The 24,018-nt window shown below is 43.7% G+C and overlaps 2 protein-coding genes across 2 annotated transcripts; both read right to left on the bottom strand.

Annotated features, from left to right (window-relative positions):
- Positions 1-324: 324 nt before the first annotated feature.
- On the bottom strand, positions 325-597 carry LOC124656098. Its single transcript, XM_047194902.1, has one exon. It carries the CDS (start codon positions 595-597, stop codon positions 325-327), a length of 273 nt encoding a protein of 90 aa, XP_047050858.1.
- Positions 598-7,813: 7,216 nt separating this feature from the next.
- Positions 7,814-12,474, bottom strand: LOC124656097 (protein WVD2-like 7). The gene is made up of 7 exons (XM_047194901.1): positions 12,385-12,474; positions 11,724-12,299; positions 10,331-10,741; positions 10,178-10,236; positions 9,742-9,838; positions 9,317-9,433; positions 7,814-8,173 (listed from the first exon to the last, which is right to left on the bottom strand). The coding sequence occupies exons 1-7, from the start codon at positions 12,472-12,474 to the stop codon at positions 8,042-8,044; spliced, it is 1,482 nt and encodes a 493-aa protein (XP_047050857.1). The 3' UTR covers positions 7,814-8,041.
- Between the last annotated feature and the right edge of the window lie 11,544 nt (positions 12,475-24,018).

Genomic DNA, 24,018 nt, shown 5'->3' with positions numbered 1-24,018 from the left:
GTAGTAGTCGATATCTTTCTATGGAAAAATATTTCATTTGAATAGAAATCAGATGTTGAATTTTGGGAACAAAATATTTTCCACGACAAGAATATAGAATTCAGATATTCCATGATATCACCAATCATTGCATAAAGAAGCATTGTATACATAAGGGATAATAAAACGCTGAAGCACCACCAACAAACCGACTAATCACACAATTGAACACACACACACACATCATGTATCACCAGATGCACCGCATGATGATCTAGATAGCAGCAAGACCAATCATGCATTCATCTGCACGCACGGATGCATGCAGATTCACCTTAACATTGCCTACTCGTTTTGGTCTTGCTCGTCGTTGGTGAGCATCCCACGGTGCACCCTGTCGATGAACTCGGAGGCCTTGCGGTTGATGTCGCGGTCGGCATACCAGTGGCGGCCGTAGTAGTAGTCGTCGTCGCTTGGCCGCACCCTCGTGCCCCGGCGGTACCTCTCCTCCTGCTGTTGCTGCCGCCTCGCCGCAGCATCCTGCTCTTCCTGCTCCTGCGTCCTCTTACTCCTAAGCCCAAACAAAGACGCAAAGGCCAACTTACTCCCTCTCCCCATCGCACAAGCCCTAGCCTGATTCTGTTGCAATATGCAGTGTCTCCTTGATTGGTTGCACGGGGACATGGTGCGGCTGGAGCTGCCGTATTTATAGTAGACATGACCGGCGCAGTGGTCGCGCGTGAAAGTGTTTGATAAATTAGGTTGGGTACGGAAGTAGATAAGCGCGGCGCGCAGTCGTGTGTGCATGGTTAGGCAGCAGCTTTGTATGATTAATCCAGTTTGTAGGCCGCGATCGATATGCTTTTTGACTGGCCATTCGTTTGTCGGGCCGTGTAAACCAGCACCATTTGTTTAATCCTCAGTTAGCAGTTTGTACGGATGAGCACTCAAACAAGCAATCAAAAGTGAGATATATGTTGATAGTATATCAAATTATCAATGCATAATCGTCAATAGGCGCACGTTATTTGAATACGGCAACGGGCAAAAGATCAAAGCTGAACATCAATACGGCATACACATTGATGCAAAGATTGATGAAACTGCTAATTTAGCTACAAAGTGTCTGAGTTTGACAATATACAGTACACTAGTGTACTGGAACTGCTAATTTACCTACAAAGTCAATTTGAACAGCATAAACAATGCAAGCACGCAACATGGGAAAAACAGCATTGTCCTGATGATTTCGAATACCTGCGCTAGAAGTCACAAAAACAACTGAAAAGAACTAGTATGCAGTGCAGGAGGTAGCTAGCTAGCTAGTCAATAAAGCATCAAATTTTCTCGTGGGTTCCTGGGGTCGTTGGGCGAGACGAGCTCTCCCAAAGAGTTCCACCTTGAACGTTAGTAACAGTACTCTGGGAACTATTGTTCTGCCGGTATTACAAATAAGCTAAGCAGTCAGTACCCAACTTTGATGTGCAAGTCACGGTCTGTTAGGTCCGTCTGTGCACGTTCACGAGCAGTCAGAAAGAAACTTGTAAGTATAGGAAAGCCTTATAACTTTTGATTCAGGCCGGGAATGAATCTATTTGGTGATTATCCGATTAATTAACCTTTAGAAAAAGCTCTACATGAATCTAGCGCATGATAGTCTAGCTCTATGCTGCTAGCTTGTGACCATGCGACGTGCCCGCGCACCATTGAACTCCTTTGTGCGCAACTTTATGGAATGTTTAGTTTGCATGCTTAGCACGGAGAAGAGCTAAACATCATCTCCATTTCGCCATTTTTGGTATATCTTCGTTTTTTATTCATAAAAGAAAAGGTTCTTTGTTTTTCTAGTTTTGGAGTATCTTATTCGCTAACTAGAATGTAATTGCAGTAACTATTCCCTTTTTCAGTTAAACAACACTGAAAGAAGAATGATACAATTCTTTTATTCTCCTTGGCAAAATAATGTATGAGATTCAATAAGTAAACTAACTTTCTAAAAACAGTTAAATTGAGAGACAGGAGTCAATCTCTACTAAAGAGGACATAAGAGTATTAATAGAAAGTGCAAAAGTTTCTTTTTCGTATTTTTGTGTAACAGATGATATTTTTGCAACAAAAGGATTGTATGTTGTGGATCTGACGCCTTTCCTGTTCGGTGTTCTTTTATAACTATATATATAGTGCTATATCGAATATATTTATATGTGTGAAAAAATGCAAGGAATTTCAGAGGTTGCCGCAGTCTCAAGACTGGTGTTTTGGATGCTAAGCTCTATATTAAAAATGGTGTATTCAATTAAAAATACTACACATTATATTTTGTGTTACATTGTGTACTACTCCCTCCGGTCTCTTTTAATTGACTCGGATTTAGTATAACATTATACTAAATTTGAGTCAATTAAAAAGGACCGGAGGGAGTAGATGTTAAACTAATGATGGATCTGATGACATACTTTCATGTCCTTGCTAGTTTTGGGCTAGGGTTTAGCATATGGTATGCCTCTTATGGGGCTCTTGAGAGCGCTGGACACAAGGCGTTGCCGACACCACGTCGGATAGCTACAGGCGGGCCAGCTCTCTCATTGGCACTTCGGCTAGTCAGCCTAACTTATGAATGGCGACAGTTTCTCCACGGGTCGCCGCTCTAGCTTTCCCATGTGACGGCGTTAATGTGCACCACCTCTGTGTGTAGACCAGCAATCATTTGTTTAATCCTCAGTTAGCAGTTAGCTAGTATGGATGAGCACCGAAACAAGCAATCAAATGACTGATCGTCAGTAGGTGCACATTATTTGAATATGGCAACAGGCAAAGATCAAAGTTGAACAGCATACACATTGATGCAAAGATTAATAAAACTGCTAATTTAGCTACAAAGTGTCTAAAGTTGACAATAAACAGTACATTGGAACTGCTAATTCTGCTACGATTCAATTTGAACACCATAAACAATGTAAGCACGCAATATGTGAAAAACAGCATTGTCCTGATTTCAAATACCTGCGCTGGAAGTCACAAAAACAATAGAAAAGAATTAGTCTGCAATGCAGGAGCCAGCTAGTCAAGAAAGCATCAAATTTGCTCGTGGGTTCCTCGAGTCGTTGGGCGAGACGAGCTCCGGTTGGCTACACCGCCAGAAATTCCCAAGAGTATCCAGTACTACGAAGCATTGTACTATCATCTTAATTAGCGGCGGGTGTCATCAGAAAGTAACTAAGCAGTCAGTACTCAGTACCCATCTTTGATGTGTGTAAGTCACGGTTTGGTACGTGCTTCTTTGCACGTTCACGAGCAGTCAGAAAGAAACTTGCAACTATAAAAAGCTTGTTAGCTTTTGATTCGAGGAATGACTCCATAAGGTGATTATCTGGTTAACCTTTACAAATGCTTGACATGTGGAACGATCAAGAACATGAAAGTCTAGGTCTATGCTGCTAGCTTTTGACCATGCAACTGCCCGCCAATTAACTCCCTTTTGCGCAACTTTACGGAATGCATGTTTAGTTTGCACGCTTAGCACGGAAAAGAGCCGAACCTATCTCCATTTGGCCATTCCCGGTCTATCTTCAATTTTATTTAAAAAGGATCATATGGTTTTTTTTAGATTTGATATCTTATTTGCTAACGTAGAATGTGATTACAGTAACTAATTTCTTGTTTTGTTTGTTTTACCTCCTTTTTTAGTTTAGACATTAGTAGAGAGGAATGATGCCGAAATTCACTTCGGCTCCAATCCCTGGTGCATAAGCTCCCTCCACCCAAAAAAGCGTAGTTCTAATTGTCAACAGTGCTCACATTGTCACTTAAATATATGGACCGCCCAACGGTTATTCGGAGGTCCCAAAAACATAGGACTCGGTGTAAAAACTAAACCGCATCTGAAAGGCAGATCCGATCGAATAAACCAGCAGTCTCTACTATGCACCGGTCGTCCGGATTTCTCCGGGTTACGTACATTTTCCTTGGTGATGTCTGTGACCGCTAGACCGTCCTAATATTACGACGACGCTTCTGGGAGAAAAACTGAGCGTTTAGTTTATCACCACCGAGAACATGAATAACCAGTTATTTTAACTAAACATTAAACTATAATTAAGAAGACTTTTAGTGCAGTACATGATCGTCCTACCCAAACAATTTTTTTTCGAGAACCCGCGGAGAGCTGCGCGTCATTGTATTAAGCTTAAAAGGAGCAACATTGATCCAGTTTATGAGGTAAACCAGACCCAAAACCCTTACACATGAAGCCAAACGGCGAGCCACACGCACCCGAAAACACAAGACAAGCACACACGCCTTGCCCAACCATCGGCCAAGAAGGCACCAGATTGGGACACAGGGCCTCGAGACCGCGTCACAACTAGAAGCAAAACCGCTTGAAGCAAACTCTAGCTCCAGGGTGGCAACGTCGATGTACCGCCCACCCAAAGTGCCTAGAAGAAGTCGGCGAGTGGACAGCAGAACATGGCCGGACCTGAGGATAGCGACGTCCAAGGAATGGTGATGCCCGTGTACCTTGCGCCCAAGATGCCCACACTCCGAGCAGCGACCGACCTAAATGCCAACATGGGACTCCACGAGCAACCCGAACAGCGCCTCCAAGAAGGGGACGACGCCATAGCGCCGCCGCTACCTGCACCAGTGAACTGGTACTAGGGTTTCCCCCGTTGCTCGGGAGGAGGCATGATGGAAGGGCTTAAACGACGCCTCCAAGAAGGTAACGGCGCCCACAGGCGTCGCCGTCATCCTGCAACAGCATAGAGATTTCTCCCAACCCATCCGTCAGCCCCGCAATCCATAAATGCAACAAGGAGACCAACAACTGGACTCCGCCCACAAGAGGCCAGCACTCGCCACCGGCGAGGGAAACGGCGACGACCTCCAGCTTCACTCCGGACAACCCTTGAACGTTGCCAGCCCAACAACCACAACCCGATGGGAACACAGACAACACAGACGACGAAGGAGCAGGCACATGTGCAGACAACCCCATGCGCTGAGCACGGCTGCCGCTGCAGCCCTGGGCAGGCCCAGATCGGCCCCGAAAACTCGATCGAGCCACGCGCGCGATGCCGGCGGCAACCTCCCATCCTGCAGCACCTTCCGCACCTCTGCACCAGCACCTCCCATCGCTCCGACCTCCGGCGGGTGGCCAAGATCGGTCCCGGATGGGCCCAGATCGGGCCCTGCCACCGCCGCAAGGCAGCAACGCCGCAGCACCAGAGGCCAAGCAACCAGAGCGACGCGCGTAGCCAGCGCCGCCTCACCACCAAGCTCGGGTGGCCGCACTGCTGTGCGCCGCCGCAGCCCCACCTCGCACAGCCCACAGTAGCCCGCCTCCGCGTGAAGACGAGGGACCAGGGTGTGTTTGCGCGCACCCTCCATCTTTGATGGCCGGGCGGCTGGGTGCCGCCGCCACTGGCCTGGCAGCGGCGGCGGCCGAGGGGAGGGGAGCACGCGGGGTGGTGGTTTCCTAGGGTTTCGATCGCCTCCGGAGCCGCCCGCGCGAGCAACCCGGGAGGCCTCCTTTTTTCCGAGAACTCTTACCACAGCCCAAACAATAACTATACATATACATGTAGCCACACATACTAGGACCTCCTTACAAGTAACAATTGTCACAGTTCTTGAAAGTTAATACTAATTTGACCATCAAATATTGTGAACGGGAAAATATTGACCTAACGATTGGATGTTGAAGTGTTGATGAAAACCTTGCCGTCAAAAAAAGTGTTGATAAGAACCAGTTCTTATTCTCTCTAAATTTGGTGAAAATAATACAAAGGTCAAATACAGAAATATAACATGGAAAAGTAACTTTGTCATTTTTTTTTGTTATTACTTACACGTGTTTTACTTCTAATGTTATTTTTTGTATGTTGATGGACGACAAGACCTATGATACGGTCATAGTGGCTTCTCGCAAAAGAAACAACGCTAGCATTAGGAACCTAGTTGTAGGAGGTTTAGCCAATTTGTTAAAGATTATCCCACGTCCTCCAAATTCGGCATTAAACCATGCCGTCACATTTTCAATTGATAGCAAATTATAGTATTATTTTATAACTCTAATGAAACCATTTGAGAATACAAATATGCTGAATCAATTATTGGTTGTTTACTCAGTCACCTTATTTTACAATCGGGTATAGAATTTCATGGTCGCAGGTGCATTCGCGTACACCGAGGATGCTAGGCACCCCAATTTTTGTTCGGCAATGGGCACAAAAACTCTCCATACTCCACGGTCTTTGGCACAACACGAATACACAGAGACACACGAACACAACAGAATCTTTTTACACAGGTTCAGTTCGCTCTTGTGAGCTAACATTCCTACAACCTGCTATGGTGGATTGAGATGTATGAATGGATGAGTTACAATCGGCGAACAGGGCGAGCCTTCGTTCCCCGGTCGAAGCTAGAGGTTGCATGTTCTAGAGATCTAGGTGTGAACTTGACATGGTCTTGGGGTCTTTAGGCCTATCAATCCCAGATGCAACCTAAACAAGCTTCTTTCTGCAACAGCCCCTCCCCTTTCGATCTTCTCATATTTCTTTCATGATGAGCTGCTCCTTGAGCTCCATTCCTTTGATTCGGACTCTCGTGAGGAGTTTAGTCTTCCCATGGCAACACCTCTTCGGATCTACAACCCTGTGTGTCGTCCTCGATTGCGGGAAAGAAAATTATGGCCTCTAGCGTCATCAGTTCCTCATCACAATTAGAAAATTCAGCCCCATAGAGCATGCCAACATCTACACTCCACAAAGATCCTTCAGTTGGTTCCTCAACGCGCTCTAAACATAGAGATCATCGAGGAGCGGGGATGGAGGAAAGTGGCAGGAGAAACGAAACTGCTTTGCGTTACTGACGAGGCTGGCCCGCCACTCCCGACGTGGCTTTTTGTTGCGTCTGGCGCCCCCGCAGCGTCACCTGTGTAGCGGGGACGGGCTCAGGGCGTCGGACACCGTATTAAGTCGCGCCGACGAAAAGGGGCTTTGGGACGCAAGGCTAGGAGCGATCAAATGTCCGGTGCGCCCCAAATACCTTTAGAGGAGAAGATGCTTTGAAGGACGCGGTTAAATATGCTCTTAGAGAGTATAGCAATCCTATTATTGAAGGACTTGAAGCTCTACTTCAAGCCTTAATACGTGTCGTAAGAAAAAGCTTTAAAAAGCATAAATACTTCAAGCCTTAATACATGTTGTAAGAAAAAGCTGTAGAAAAGCATAAATACAAGCCTTAAGGGCATGTACAACGGGAACCGCTTATTTAGGTGCTAAGTGAATTGGATTAATCCTACCATCCAGGCGCGGAGACAAGGGGGCTCAGCCACCTCCGTGATTGGGATTTTGTGAAGAATACTAGTCATTACATCCTAATTTCTCACTGATTTGGTCAAATTCGCCCCCTCATCAAGTTTATAGCAGTAATTCCGTCCATTTTGCCCCAGGGGACATGAGAAGCTGGCTCCGTCCCTGTAGCATCTCTCTAAGCATTCGGAGCTATAACGCACGCCTCTATTTTTTCGATAATGATTCCACCCGCTTTTCATGGTGCGAGAGAAAAATTGCATCTGTGTAAATATTGCGAACCTAGACGGCATTTAATATGGAATGGAGGATGCTCACTATGTTACGATACGGCCAATTTCTTCACCATCGATTTGTCCAATAGAATTCGGAGCATTCGGAGCTATAACGCACGCCTCTATTTTTTCGATAATGATTCCACCCGCTTTTCATGGTGCGAGAGAAAAATTGCATCTGTGTAAATATTGCGAACCTAGACGGCATTTAATATGGAATGGAGGATGCTCACTATGTTACGATACGGCCAATTTCTTCACCATCGATTTGTCCAATAGAAAATGTAGTAGTGCTCTGCAACTCATGCATTTTGTCTTCCAAACAAGAAATGCTAGTAATGGCTACAACAAGGAATCTGAGTATAACATCAGATGATAGCATAACTACCGATTAGAACCTATGTACATAACACAACACCAAATAACTAAACTAAAAGAATAAGCTAAAATTTACTAGAAGCCCAACAAGCCTTAACACAACCTTCGAAGTGGGAAACAGCATGTCTGTTTGTCCTTCGGGGCTCCTCTGCTCATTACATGTGGCTTACTAGCATCATTCAGTTGATGATCGTTGTTTGGCAGATCTGGAGTCTCTTGGGCACTCTGCATTTAGACCCTTGTTGTAAGAAATACATATAATAACTTTGGTAACAAAACAGGTTAAGAAAATTTACAGCATTTGTTGACTAGGAATGAAAGACATGGGCAGCATAGTGATTTTTCTTTGAATGGTAGCATCAATTATAAACCAGTTCTTGCTAAATCATAATTACTGTTGTATTCCCTCTAAACAGTCTTGACAAACGGTGATTCTGTTTTGTTTGCAAGTGTCATTGTTTTTTCATCTAGCATTTCTAAGTACTATAATTATATGACTCTCTTTCACCTTAACTAGAGTGGGCAAACACAATTACACAAGTGAAATCTCTTTGGGCTTTACAGACTAGTTCCAGTGTTCTCGGAAGATTCAGTAAATGTTTAATGAAATAAACATCCGAAATCAGTGCAAAACTGCAATGAATAAACATTTGACTGAATGATCAGCGCCCTGTTCCACAAATCTCACCCATAATGCACAAACAACCAGTTCTCAGGCAGCTTGAAGTTCCATAAACTAGGCACGAAGCAGTTTTTACTCCTCCTATATTTTAGATCTCGTTTGCTTTTAAAGCCCAAGAGACTTAAACTTGGTGGAACTGAAACACTATACCCGACTGCCAGAAATAATAGATGCTACAAGGAACCAGGGTCAAGTAACAGTCATGGGCCTGGATCCACTGTGATCATGGATCCAAATCTCAAGAATACTAGTCCCCTTGGACACATTCTTAGCTAGGTATAATTCTATATTGTTCATGGATCATGTTAATTCATAGTTACAGGAACCAGGGTGTAACAGTCATTGGCCATTTGGCCATGTGAGGCTAAGAATATGGATCAATAGGTTGAAGTGTTTGTTAGCCAGTAACATGGGCCTGGATCCATTGCAATCATGTTCCATAATCCATATCCTCAAGAACACTACTACATTTAGACACCTGACAAAGTTTCGAACCGACAACATTTACAGAAGTCAACAGTGGTATCTAGTGTCAGACTGTAAAGAGACAAAATCTCCAAAACATGCTTTTGAACAATAAGCTAAATTAACATTTAGCTCTATTTTCTTTAGTAACTTAACATACATGCTGCCAGTAATTGCTATGGCTGGCTTTGCCAGCTAATAGGATTCTGATGCAATAGTACCTGCTGACTTGAATCTTTCGGTTCTTTATTTTTCCAATAGAAATTTGGCGGTTGCCTGGCTTTGAAACGAATGCTCGGACTCATTTCTTTCAACTCAGATTCGTTGTTGGCGTTTACCTGCATAACAATTATGCATATTGTTATATAATGTACTGCAATCCTTTTCTTTTGGTATTATCTTCTATTGGGAAACACACATTGATTACAGAATGATCGAATAGTTATCTGGTAGGTCATTGGTTGTTTTTAAGTGTCACAAGTTATGCAAATAAATTGCTTACAAGAAAATAACTTTTTGCTTGTATTTTTATATTTATTATCCACAGACATTGTCTTAATGCGACACTCCCTGAATAAAATTTAATGCAAAAGAAGGGGACTCAACATAACCAGTACCACTTTCTCATTCAAGCACAAGTGATTACCATATTTTCTTTAGCTATATTTGTTTTGGGATGCACCAGTGACGCAGTTGAACCGAACAACTTTTCTTTGACCCTCGCCACACTGACATGTGAAGACCTGGATGATGGAAGAGGATACACTCAAATGATAGTTTTTGCATTTTAATAATGCTATGTCATGAACTGGATTAGCACGAGAAAATGAAAGCATGCCTCCTTCCCATGAAGGTTGTCTTAGATTTGTCAAAATTTGGATGTATGTAGATGCTATTTAGTGTCTATATACATCCATTTTTTTGACAAATCTCAGACAACCTTCGTGGGACAGAGGGAGTAATATCCTCAGATTTTAGAGAGAATGCTTTCCATTTTATTCCATCTTTGTGAGGTGAAAATGTTTTCCTATGAGCTCATAGTCCAATCAATTGCTATGCTAACTTTTGGATTTGGGTGCTACCTCTGTTCATGTTGCGGAGATGTTCTTGAAGCTATTTCTGGCATACCTTTGAAAAATCCCTGAAATATCCAGTAAACCAACTTATTAGTGAGAATAGAAAATTTTAAATCCATAACGTTAAATACACACCATGCATCAGAGACAATTCCAGACCTTTTTTGTTTGCCTAAATTGGTTCACTTTAGGATGAGTATCTTTCACCGGCCTGCTTGCAGAGTCCAACTGACTAATCCTTGAAGCAATTGTTGAGCCAAGATATGTTGATCTTGAAGCAGGATTGCCCATTTCACGTCTCCTGAAGTTTGTAGACATATGCAACGCACCAAATGTAGACCTCTTGTGAGCAACTGAAGCTTCTTCCTGCTTGTTACTGTCAGTGCTAGGAGATGGTGAGCTGTTCTCCTTTGCTGAACAAAGTGTCGACCGCCGTTTCACTGACGAAGACGGTGTTTTCTTTTCTGATGGGGGAGAACTGAATTCCATACGCTTCTGAAATAGCGATGCTATCGGAAGCCTTTTATTCTTAACAGATTCTGTTATACCCTGATTGACAATGGAACTCTCCTGCAAAAGAACCCACATGCTTCAGTTCGTTAGTAACATTTTTTTTATTGACAGATTTCTTGAGTAACATTCAACAGCATGTTATGAAACACTCTCGTTTGAAAACATTGAAATTGGGACGCATTGGACAGATGAATGGATTCCCATCTGTGGATCCAGGAAGGTTATATTAGTAGGGGAGGCCAAAATTTGATATCAAAGGTGTGTGATCTGATTGATCTGGCTACTAATCAACGGGATGAAGACTAATTCAGCAAACCTTTTGGCCGGTAGATCAGCATTATTTGTTTTATCCCATTGACACATTTTGGTATGGATGACTTTGTGGCATGAGTATTTAACAAAAAACATGAGTCTTTTCTGTTAGATCAGCAAATTATGCTGAATGGGTGTCAAGGTTTGGACAACGATTAAATCATGGGCATGAACAAGGCATGATTAATCCTCATCCTATCAGGGATAAAATCAGGTCGCTCTGAATCCCTGCGAAAATTAAAATTTTCTTATGGAGAACGATGCATGTCACTATTCCCTGTGGAGCGATGCTTGCAGATCGACATACAGAAAGTAAGATGAAAATGCCCTATTAGCCTAGCAGGAGGGGACAACATTAAACACCTACTTTTCTTGTGTCCACGAGCTAAGAGTGTTTGGTACTTGATCTGATGATTGATGTAGCATGTCAAGTAGACAGAGCTGGGCCGGCAGTATATGGACTTTTGTTATTCTCCCAGCCGCATTTCACCTCAGTGTTGGGGATGCAATCACCGGCAGAAATTTTTGCTATCACAGGATGGTATTTATGGTGGGGGAGATGCCAGGTAGCACATTAGCAGAGGTGCTACCACCCAGGTAGCACATGAGCTTGCCCAGATGGCAAAGTATTCCCATTCTAGTTTCTGGGTGTAGTACTTCTAAATTCTAATCAAAGATGATATGTACTTGTTGGAAATGAATGAATAAAAAGGTACTGAACTGTAACCTGTAACGGTTGCTTCTCAAGGGAGTCAGCAGCAGCCACGATACCGCCATCATCGAACCGCAACCCCTTTCCCGCTTCAGCAGCTTGCACATGATGTGACCGCTCATCCGTGTTACCGAAGCCGCAAGCTAACCCAACAGCGTCGGTCACGGCCTTGAGCTCCTCCTCGGCGTCATCAACGGGCGCATCATCGACAATGACGGCAAAATCCCGAGACGAATCGACGCCCCCGGCAGGCTCGTCCGTCATACACGAAGAGCCTGCCGACCAGCACGCGCCGCCGCCGCCGCCGCCGCCGCCGCCGTACGCGGCGGCATCCGTATCGACACCACGCGCGTCCTCGTCAGCGCCGGCGTCGGCGTCGGCGTCGGCCTCGCTCTTGCGCTTCCTGGCGTAGCGGTCCTCGAAGAAGGCCTTCTTCCGCGCGACGGATCCGGGGCGCGACTGCCCCGCCGCCTCCTCGAGGTAGCGGTTGTGGTGGAAGGCGGACCACTTGCCCCAGTCGAGCGGCTCGGAGAGGAAGCGGCCGAAGGAGACCGACTCCCCCAGCGCCGACATCATGTCCGCCTTCCAGTCCTGAAATGGAATCGAACCGGGATGAGGATGAGAGAAGAACGTCGGGAAACCGGGCGCAGAGAAACGGGGCCGGGCAGGGGCGTACCCGGTCGTCTTTCCGGAGGAGGATCTCCGGCTCCGGGGACGCCGTCGGCTCCGGCGGCGGGGGTGAGAGGTCCGTCGAGTCGGCTCCCATGGCGCCGCCGCGAGATGGGATCTGAGCTGCGCTGGATTGGGGATGGGTAATTGCTGCTGGTGTTGGGCGGTGGGACGGGGAGGCAGAGCAGATGGAGGGAAGGTATACGTTGGGGGGAAGCGCGGCTGCGGAGGTAACCGTTACACAGTGTTTTGATTTGACCTCATCAAAGCGACAGGTGGACTCAAGACGCAGCTCATGATTCAATTTCAGTCATGATCCGTTTTGTAGAGGGTGTGTACACATAGCGTTTATTTTTAGATATACCTTGCTGATGTGGCATATGATTCAAGAAAAATAGATGTTTGTTGTATCGGAGTAAGCTAAGATACAACCCTCGCGCGGAATTATAGATAAAAATATTAGCTAGTCCAATCATAAACATGCATAAGGCTAAAATTATTAAATGGGATCATTTCTAAGAAACAACAGCTAAAGGACAATGCATTGGAGTAGTGGTCTCTCAGGTTTTAATTGCACCTATCAAAATGTGCTAAGAAACTCCCCGTTATGGAAGGCCTTACAAAAACTCCCCATTGTAAAAGGCCTTATCAAAATACAGTTTATAAGCACCCAACCAGCTGCAATATTTCAGACCTCCTAAAATACGGCATGCAGCCGCAGATGTCGCCCGCTTCTCGTCGGTCTGGGCATGCTTCATTGCCCTCGGTAGTGGCGCCGGTGGTGGGACTAGCTCTTGCGCGTTCGCCGGTGCGGCGCGGCGCCGTGGCGGTGCAGATATCTGGTCGTGGATGATGGCGGGGTTGGATGCGGTGATGGCTTGGGTGGTTGTCTGAGGCGGCGGAACTGCTCCGGCGAGCGGAGGAGAAGAGAGGGGTGGGGGAGTGTCGGAACCACCCGACATGGCCGGGATTTTGCCGGCGGCAATCGAGGAGGGATAGGTGGTCACTCGTGGGAGAGTTCAGAGTTGGCCTGCGTGCATGTAGGTTCGATATTGCGGCGTGCAATGCGTGCCGCAAATATGCAGCCCACAATTAGGCTTGTTTAGGCATGTCCAAAAAGAAATTGGGCTCATTCTAGGATTGGGCATCTGTTGAATCACGATTTTTGCCTTCCCACGTCCAATAAAAACAGTTTTTTGGGCAAGGCCCTATTGTTGAGGATTGTTGGAGATCCTCTAGGAGCGTGTTTGGTTGCATGGGCCTAATTCGTGGCTCACTGGGGCAGCCGTGCAAGCACACTTGCGCGTTCAGAACGAGCCATGGACCGAAATTGGCCTGTTGTTTGGTAGGTCGGGATGTGTCGGTTGGGCCAAAAAGGACTTTCTGTTTGTTTGCCTGCAGCCAAGCCCAAATCTCGATGGAGATGATATTAGGCATCTTTGGTACCATCCAGGCATGTCTACCATTACCTCTTCTCTACGACAGGTAGCCTTACCATGCTCTCACCTCCCATCACACATAAATCACAGTTCATGTGAGTTGCTATGCATGTTCGTCTTGCCTGGAGTAAGGGAGATTTGCCATGAGTTGAAATGGTTCGAGTATGCATATTGTTAGAGAAGAACATTGGGCCGCCAACCAAAGCCATGTATCATGGTGGAAGTTTCAGCTTGGACACTCAAATCCTCAAAATCTCTTATGAGATATTATTATTGTTGAATGCTTAAAGCATTAAAAAGAGGAGTCCATTATCTGTTTTCTATGTTGTCCCGGTATGGATGTCCTTAAGTTGAGATCTATCAAAATCGAGAAATCAAATACGATTTATCTCCTTGGACCTTTGTACAGGTGGCATAGAGGTACCGCTTTGTGACACTTGGTTAAAACATAGGTAATCCGATGATAATCCATGGAAATCCAAGCTAATTAGGACAAGGTGCGGGCACTATTAGTATTCGATGCATGAGACTTGCAACTTATAGGAAGTTTTATACATAACCCATATGAATTATTACTACCGTTGACACAATTGTTTCCATGCTTTCAAAATAAAAAGCTCTAGCACATGAGTAATCCCTGCTTCCCTCTGCGAAGGGTCTTTCTTTTACTTTTATGTTGAGTCTTCATCTTCTAAGTTCATGCACCGTTAAGAGAGCATATATAGTTGTCATTCTTAGTTTTATGTGCTGGTCCCAAAATTATTATTGATTGAATCACGAATGTGTTATTACTTGTTCTTAAATTATTTGTATTTAGTCATCCTTTGAACTTTGAAGGTGCATGTCACTTCAAAAATTATTTGTTTGTTATCACTTACCTACTCGAGGACGAGCAGGAGTTAAGGTTGGGGATGTTGATACGTTGCAAACGTATCTATAATTTTTGATGCTTCATGCTTGTTTTACACCAATTCCTCTATGTTTTATGTGCACTTTGCATCATTTTATGACATTTATTGGACTAACCTATTAACAAGTGCCACAGTGCCAGTTTCTGTTTATTATGTCTGTTTATTGCACAAAATGTCCAAAATAGAAAGTGCTTCGAAAATTCTGGAGAAAACACAGAAATTCTAATATACCAGAAGACTACGGGAGCCATAAGGGGAGACGGGGATGTGCCACGGGGCAGCCATACCAGGCGCGGGCCCAGGCCTGGCCGCGCCTGGGGGTGGTATGGGCACCCCGTGCACCCCCTCGCGTCGCCTCTTCGCCTATAAGACCCGTCTGACCTAAAAACTCCGCAACATATCACCCTCCGTCCACGAAAAGTTCCATAGCCGTCGTTATCACCGAAACCAAGTTTCGGGGGACAGAAGTCTCTGTTCCGGCACCCTGCCGGGACGGGGAAGTGCCCCCGTGATACGTCCCCGACGTATCCATAATTTCTGTCGTTCCATGCTTGTTTTATGACAATACTTATATGTTTTGCTTGCACTTTATGATGATTTCATGCATTTTCCGGAACTAACCTATTAACAAGATGCCACAGTGCCGGTTCTGTTTTCTGTCGTGTTTTGGTTCCGAGAAAGGCTGTTCGGGCAATATTCTCGGATTCGACGAAACGAAGACCAAACCTCCTATTTTTCCCGGAAGCGTCCGGAACACCGAAGAAGAGTCTGAGAGAGGGCCGGAGGGCCACCACACCATAGGGCGGCGCGGCCTGGCCTGGGCCCGCGGCGGCTCGTGGTGTGGCGCCCCGAGTGCCCCCCTCGCGCCGCCTCTTCGCCTATAAAATCCCTTTCGACCTAAAAACACCGTAACTCTTGACGAAACTCCGGAAAGACTCCGGGGCGCCGCCACCATCTCGAAACTCCAATTCGGGGGACAGAAGTCTCCGTTCCGGCACCCTGCTGGGACGGGGAAGTGCCCCCGGAAGCCATCTCCATCGACGCCATCGCCTCCATCATGCTCCGTGAGTAGTTCCCCCATGGACTACGGGTTCTAGCTGTAGCTAGTTGGTATTCTCTCCCCCATGTACTTCAATACAATGATCTCATGAGCTGCCTTACATGATTGAGATTCATCTGATGTAATCGGTGTTGTGTTTGTCGGGATCCGATGGATTGTTACGTTATGATTGTCTATCTACAAAGTTTATGAAGTTATTGTTGCTGCAATCTTGTTATGCTTAATGCTTGTCACTAGGGCCCGAGTGGCATGATCTTAGATTTGAGCTCTATACTTATTGCTTAGATTGTATCTACAAGTTGTATGCACATGTCACTGTCCGGAACCAAAGGCCCCGAAGTGACGAAATCGGGACAACCGGAGGGATGGCGGTGATGTGAGGGACACATGTTTTCACGGAGTGTTAATGCTTTGCTCCGGTACTCTATTAAAAGGAGTACCTTAATATCCAGATAGTTTCCCTTGAGGCCCGGCTGCCACCGGCTGGTAGGACAAAAGATGTTGTGCAAGTTTCTCATTGCGAGCACGTACGACTATTATTGGAAAACATGCCTACATGATTAATGATCTTGATATTATGTCTTAATGCTATTTCCATCCTATCAATTGCCCGACTGTAATTTGTTCACCCAACACTTGTTATTGGAGAGTTACCACTAGTGTAGATAGCTGGGAACCCCGGTCCATATTTCATCATCATATACTCGTTCTACATGTCAACTCGTTTTCTCGGTGCCATTGCTCTCATATTACTATTACTGCTCGCTCGTGTTACTCGTTACTATTGCTCTCATATCACTCGCTACTTTCACATCACCCCTGTTGCTAGTGCTTTTCCAGTGCAGCTGAATTGACAACTCGGTTGTTAAGGCTTATAAGTATTCTTTACCTCCCCTTGTGTCGAATCAATAAATTTGGGTTTTACTTCCTCGAAGACTCGTTGCAATCCCCTATACTTGTGGGTCATCAAGACTATTTTCACGCGCCGTTGCCGGGGAGGCATAGCTCTACTCATAAGTTCACCCGGGAGTACACTCTACCTCTCTCGCTGTTTTTGTTTTACTTTATTTTGTTTTTCTTAGTTTACTTTTGTCTAGTTTATTTGTGCTTAGTTTATTTCTGTCTAGTATTAGTTTGCTTAGTTTACTTTTGTCTAGTTTATTTCAGTTTTGTTTTACTTTTCCTATATATCCAAAAATCCATAAAAATTTGAAAAACCAAAAAATTAAAAACTGCTGTTATTGGAGAACCAACAACCTACTTGGAGCTTATAGAATGTTATAACTGTTATAGAGAATCAAGAACTGGTAAAATAATGAGTGCTATGATAAAAAAAATTGAATACAATTGCTAAAATCTTGCTTGAATGCCATGATATAAACTGTTTCTCTCAACAGGATACTAAACATCTTAAATTTCAATGTGGCTTTAGTGAGGAATTTTTTATTAAGAACTATAATCGGAATTGCTATATTCATTATGGGTTCGAAGAGGTAGAACAATTTGTCTTATTTATGGGAGCCTCCGAGATAGAATCCTTCATGGTTGAGAATTATGAAACTTGTGTTGTTTGTAAGGGCCTTAAAGATTATGTCTCTACTATCCTTAATTCTTGCATAGAATGCTACAGTAGGAATCCTTATATCCTTGATTATAAAGAGAGACACATTAATGCACAAGAATTCACTCACAATTTGCAGGAACCAATGGAAGAAGAAATTGATGAACCTGAAAACTCATTGGATGAAAAAGAGGAGGAAATTGATGAACCTGAATGCTCATTGGATGAAAAAGAAGAGGAGAGTGATGAACAAAAGGAGGAAGAATGGATTAGCTACCCATGTCAACCTTCTAATGAGAGTAACTCTTTATCTCTTACACTATTTGATTGTCCTCCATGCTTACCGGAAGAGGTTGAATGTTATGTTCCTGTGGATTCTCTTGAAATAGTACCTATGAGTAAAACTTGTGAGAATAATTATGCTACTGTTATTTATGATAATCCATGATACTTTGATAAATCTTATGATAATGCTTTGTTTGAGCCTGATGTCGAAATGCATGGTACTAAAGAATTTTGTTTGGCAAATGTCTATGATAAAGCTCTAGATGATGGTCCTATGTTACTTGATAATATTAATTGTACTACTAATGAAAATGGGATTGGAGAGTTCTTGACTTATTCTATGAGTCCCATATCTATTGAGATTGATCAACTACCTTGTTATATTATTAATAAAAGTAAGTTTGAAAGTTTTAATTCCACTATTCTTGAACTTGATAAAAATTATGTGTTTGGAAATCATGAAAAGTATGCTGCATGTGATAGCTATATTGTTGAGTTTGTTCATGAAGCTACTGAAAATTATTATGAGAGAGGAAAACATGGTTGTAGAAATTTTCATGGTGCTAAAACACCTCTCTATGTGCTTAAAATTTTGAAGTTATTCTTGTTTTATCTTCTTATGCTTGTCACTTTGTTCTTCATGAATTTATTTGTGTACAAGATTTCTATTCATAGGAAGCATGTTAGGCTTAAACTTGTTTTGGATTTGCCTCTTGATGCTCTCTTTTGCTTCGAATACTATTTCTTGCGAGTGCATCATTAAAACTGCTGAGCCCATCTTAATGGCTATAAAGAAAGCAATTTCTTGGGAGATAACCCATGTGTTATTTTGCTACAGTACTTTGTTTTATATTTGTGTCTTGGAAGTTGTTTACTACTGTAGCAACCTCTCCTTATCTTAGTTTTGTGTTTTGTTGTGCCAAGTGAAGCCTCTAATCGAAGGTTGATACTAGATTTGGATTTCTGCGCAGAAACAGATTTCTATCTGTCACGAATCTGGGCTGTTTTCCCTGTAGGTAACTCAGAAAAATATGCCAATTTACGTGCGTGTTCCTCAGATATGTACGCAACTTTCATTAGTTTTGAGTTTTCTGATTTGAGCAACGGAAGTATTTTATTAAAATTCGTCTTTACTGGCCGTTCTGTTTTGGCAGATTCTGTCTCTGTTTTTTGCATTGTCTCTTGTGGACTTTAAGCGAGGTTTTCTAGACGTAGAGGGCTGTAGCTAATGTTTTATTGAGTTCTTGCAATGTGCCACTACAGGACCAAGGTGGATTCAAATTTTTTGAGTACTAACCCCTCTAATGAAGTTTATGAGAAGTTTGGTGTGAAGGAAGTTTTCAAGGGTCAAGAGAGGAGGATGATATATGATCGAGAAGAGTGAAAAGTCTAAGCTTGGGGATGCCCCCGTGGTTCATCCCTGCATATTTCAAGAAGACTCAAGCGTCTAAGCTTGGGGATGCCCAAGGCATCCCCTTCTTCATCAACTTATTAGGTTCCTCCCCTGAAACTATATTTTTATTCGGTCACATCTTATGTGTTTTACTTGGAGCGTCTGTGTGCTTTTATTTTTGTTTTGTTTGAATAAGATCGGATCCTAGCAATCCTTGTGTGGGAGAGATACACGCTCCGCTTTTTCATATGAACACTCGTGTTCTTCGTTTTACTTTTAATGTTCAATGATAAAAGTTGGAAGCTATTGCACTTATTTATATTTGGTTGGAAAAGGAAAATGCCTCATATGTCTTGGATAATTTGACACCTGGCAATTGTTTTGAGCTCTCAAGTAGATCATGATTAAGTTTTTTCATGTAGTCTAAGCCTATTAGTGGAGAACTACTGTAGAGCTTGTTAAAATTGGTTTGCATAATTGATCTCTCTTAAGGTCTAGATATTTTCTGGTAAAAGTGTTTGAGAAACAAGGAAGACAGTGTAGAGTATTATAATGCTTGCAATATGTTCTTATGTAAGTTTTGTTGTACCGGTTCATACTTATGTTTGCTTCAAATAGCCTTGCTAGCCTAAGCCTTGTATCGAGAGGGATTACTTCTCATGCATCCAAAATACTTGAGCCAACCACTATGCCATTTGTGTCCACCATACCTACCTACTATGTGGTATTTCCTGCCATCCCAAAGTAAATTGCTTGAGTGCTACCTTCAAACAATTCAAAATTTATTACCTCTGATTTGTGTCAATGTTTTATAGCTCATGAGGAAGTATGTGGTGTTTATCTTTCAATCTTGTTGGGCAACTTTCACCAATGGACTAGTGGCTTCATCCGCTTATCCAATAATTTTGCAAAAAGAGCCGGCAATGGGATTCTCGATCCCAAATTAATTAACAAAAATAGACACTCCTCCATGGTATGTGATTGTTGGACGGCACCCGAGGATTCGGTTAGCCATGGCTTGTGTAAGCAAAGGTTGGGAGGAGTGTCATCATCATAATGAAACTAAAATAAAAAGGCACTCCTTCATGGTATGAGATTGTTGGCAGGCACCCGAGGATTCGGTTAGCCATGGTTTGTGAAAGAAAGATTGGAAGGAGTGCCACCCAAAAATAAAAATAATTCATGGGAGCTGCTCTTTGAAGGTTTGTCTAACGAGGGGGTTAGAGTGCCCATTACCATTCGTTGACAACAACAAACACCTCTCAAAACTTTACTTTTATGCTCTCTTTATGTTTTCAAAACCAAAGCTCTAGCACAAATATAGCAATCGATGCTTTCCTCTTTGAAGGGCCATTCTTTTACTTTATGTTGAGTCAGTTTACCTACTTCCTTCCATCTTAGAAGCAAACACTTGTGTCAACTGTGCATTGATTCTTACATACTTTCTTATTTGCATTCATCATATTACTTTGTGTTGACAATTATCCATGAGATATTCATGTTACAAGTTGAAAGCAACCGCTGAAACTTATATCTTCCTTTGTGTTGCTTCGATGCCTTTACTTTGAACTTATTGCTTTATGAGTTAACTCTTGTGCAAGACTTTTGATACTTGTCTTGAAAGTACTCTTCATGAAAAGTTTTGCTATATGTTATCTATTTGTTAGCAACTATAGATCATTGCCTTGAGTCACTTCATTCATTTCATATGCTTTGTAATAGTATGATCAAGGTTATGTAAGTAGCATGTCACTACAGAAATTATTCTTTTTATCGTTTACCTCGCTCGGGACGAGCAGAACTAAGCTTGGGGATGCTGATACGTCCCCGACGTATCCATAATTTCTGTCGTTCCATGCTTGTTTTATGACAATACTTACATGTTTTGCTTGCACTTTATGATGATTTCATGCGGTTTCCGGAACTAACCTATTAACAAGATGCCACAGGTGCCGGTTCTCGTTTTACGCTGTTTTTGGTTCCGAGAAAGGCCGTTCGGGCAATATTCTCGAATTCGACGAAACGAAGACCAAACCTCCTATTTTTCCCGAAGCGTCCGAACACCGAAGAAGAGTCGGAGAGGGGCCGGAGGGCCACCACACCATAGGGCGGCGCGGCCTGGCCCGGGCCCGCGCCGGCTCGTGGTGTGGCGCCCCGTGTGCCCCCCTGCGCCGCCTCTTCGCCTATAAAATCCCTTTCGACCTAAAAACACCGTAACTCTTGACGAAACTCCGGAAAGACTCCGGGGGCGCCGCCACCATCGCGAAACTCCAATTCGGGGACGAAGTCTCGTCCCGGCACTCTGCCGGGACGGGGAAGTGCCCCGGAAGCCATCTCCATCGACGCCATCGCCTCCATCATGCTCCGTGAGTAGTTCCCCCATGGACTACGGGTTCTAGCTGTAGCTAGTTGGTATTCTCTCCCCATGTACTTCAATACAATGATCTCATGAGCTGCCTTACATGATTGAGATTCATCTGATGTAATCGGTGTTGTGTTTGTCGGGATCCGATGGATTGTTACGTTATGATTGTCTATCTAAAAAGTTTATGAAGTTATTGTTGCTGCAATCTTGTTATGCTTAATGCTTGTCACTAGGGCCCGAGTGGCATGATCTTAGATTTGAGCTCTATACTTATTGCTTAGATTGTATCTACAAGTTGTATGCACATGTCACCTGTCCGGAACCAAAGGCCCCGAAGTGACGAAATCGGGACAACCGGAGGGGATGGCGGTGATGTGAGGGACACATGTTTTCACGGAGTGTTAATGCTTTGCTCCGGTACTCTATTAAAAGGAGTACCTTAATATCCAGTAGTTTCCCTTGAGGCCCGGCTGCCACCGGCTGGTAGGACAAAAGATGTTGTGCAAGTTTCTCATTGCGAGCACGTACGACTATTATTGGAAAACATGCCTACATGATTAATGATCTTGATATTCTGTCTTAATGCTATTTCAATCCTATCAATTGCCCGACTGTAATTTGTTCACCCAACACTTGTTATTGGAGAGTTACCACTAGTGTAGATAGCTGGGAACCCCGGTCCATATTTCATCATCATATACTCGTTCTACATGTCAACTGTTTTCTGGTGTCATTTCTCTCATATTACTATTACTGCTGCTGTGTTACTGTTACTATTGCTCTCATATCACTGCTACTTTCACATCACCCCTGTTGCTAGTGCTTTTCCAGGTGCAGCTGAATTGACAACTCGGTTGTTAAGGCTTATAAGTATTCTTTACCTCCCCTTGTGTCGAATCAATAAATTTGGGTTTTACTTCACTCGAAGACTGTTGCGATCCCCTATACTTGTGGGTCATCACCCCGGAGCCATCGCCATTGACTCCACCGCCTCCACTTCAACTCCATGATGGTTTGTGAGTAGTTCCCGCAAGGACTATGGGTTCTTGGATGTAGCTAGATGGTACTCTCTCCCATGTGCTTCAATACAATGATCTCATGAGCTGCCTTACATGATTGAGATCCATATGATATAATCGGTGTTGTGTTTGTTGGGATCCGATGGATTGATCATTATGTTCAGCATATCTTATAAGTTTGTGAAGTATTTTTTGCTACAATATTGTTATGTTTAATGCTTGTCACTAGTGCACGAGTGGCATGATCTTAGATCTAGGCTCTATAATTGTTGCTTAGATTGTATCTACAAATTGTATGCACATGTCTTTGTCCGAAACCCAAGGCTCCGAAGTGATCTCGAATTGGGATAACCGGAGGGGATGGCTTTGATATGAGGATCGCATGTTTTCACCAAGTGTTAACGCTTTGCTCCGATGCTCTATTAAAAGGAGTACCTTAATTACCAGTAGTTTCCCTTGAGGCCCCGATGTAAATGGGCTGGTAGGACAAAAGATGTTATGCAAGTTTCTCATTGCGAGCACGTATGACTATATATGGAAAACGTGCCTACGATATTAATAGACTGGATATTTTGTCTTAATGCTAAATTCAATTATGTCAATTGCCCAGCTGTAATTTGTTCACCCAACACTTGTTATCTGGAGAGTTACCACTAGTGTAGATCGTCGGGAACCCCGGTCCTTTATTTCATCATCATTGTTTTTCAATCAACTGCGCGCTGGGATATTTTCCAGTGCCATCTCCTCTGTGTTACTGCTACTGCTGTGTTACTATTGCTCTCATATTACTGCCGCATCACATTTCCCTGTCAACACGCCATCAAAGTTGTACCAACTATATTCTGGTGCCGCATCATATTACCACTGCTTTCACATCATCCTGTTGCTAGTGCTTTTCCAGGTGCAGCTGAATTGACAACTCCGCTGTCAAGGCATATAAGTATTCTTTGGCTCCCCTTGTGTCGAATCAACAAATTTGGGTTTTACTTCCCTCGAAGACTGTTGCGATTCCCTATACTTGTGGGTCATCCCTTACCGTCAGGGATTAGCAACCCATCAGGCCTTGACAAGTTGTCGGCCATGATGCTCGCATCATGAGCTAAACCCTTCCACCCTGCAAGCATGTAGGTGAACCTCATATCGAAATCCACAGCTGCTTGAACGTTCTGGCTGGTGTAGTGCTTCCTCCCGCGAAATGCTGCAGACATTGATCTCGGTACCTTTGCAGTGACATGAGTACCATCAATAGCCCCAATGCAATCCTGTAAAAAGATTAGCACACAATCATGTTTCTGACAGTGCCACACATCTGATATGTATAAGTAACATGATTTTGTACTCACCCTGAAATAGGGAAACCACCTGTAGCTGTTCTTGATCTTGGTTGGTGTGTTCATTGATGTTGGTTTGATCATTTCACCTCTGAGCTCCCCAATTGCGTACAACACCTGCTGGAAGTACCGAGAGATAGTCTCCGTGGATCGCCTGAATGTGTTATGGATGACTCTGAACCTCTGGTTATGACCGACGATATGAAGAAACATTGCGACTTGTTTTTCGACAGAGGTGTGGATGCTATCAGTCAGCAGTCCTCTTTCCCTGAACGTT

This window comes from Lolium rigidum, chromosome 5 (genome assembly GCF_022539505.1).
Source record: "Lolium rigidum isolate FL_2022 chromosome 5, APGP_CSIRO_Lrig_0.1, whole genome shotgun sequence".
NCBI lineage: Eukaryota > Viridiplantae > Streptophyta > Magnoliopsida > Poales > Poaceae > Lolium > Lolium rigidum.
Note: the sequence above shows the minus strand (reverse complement) of the source record. Positions and strands in the feature narration are given on the sequence as shown.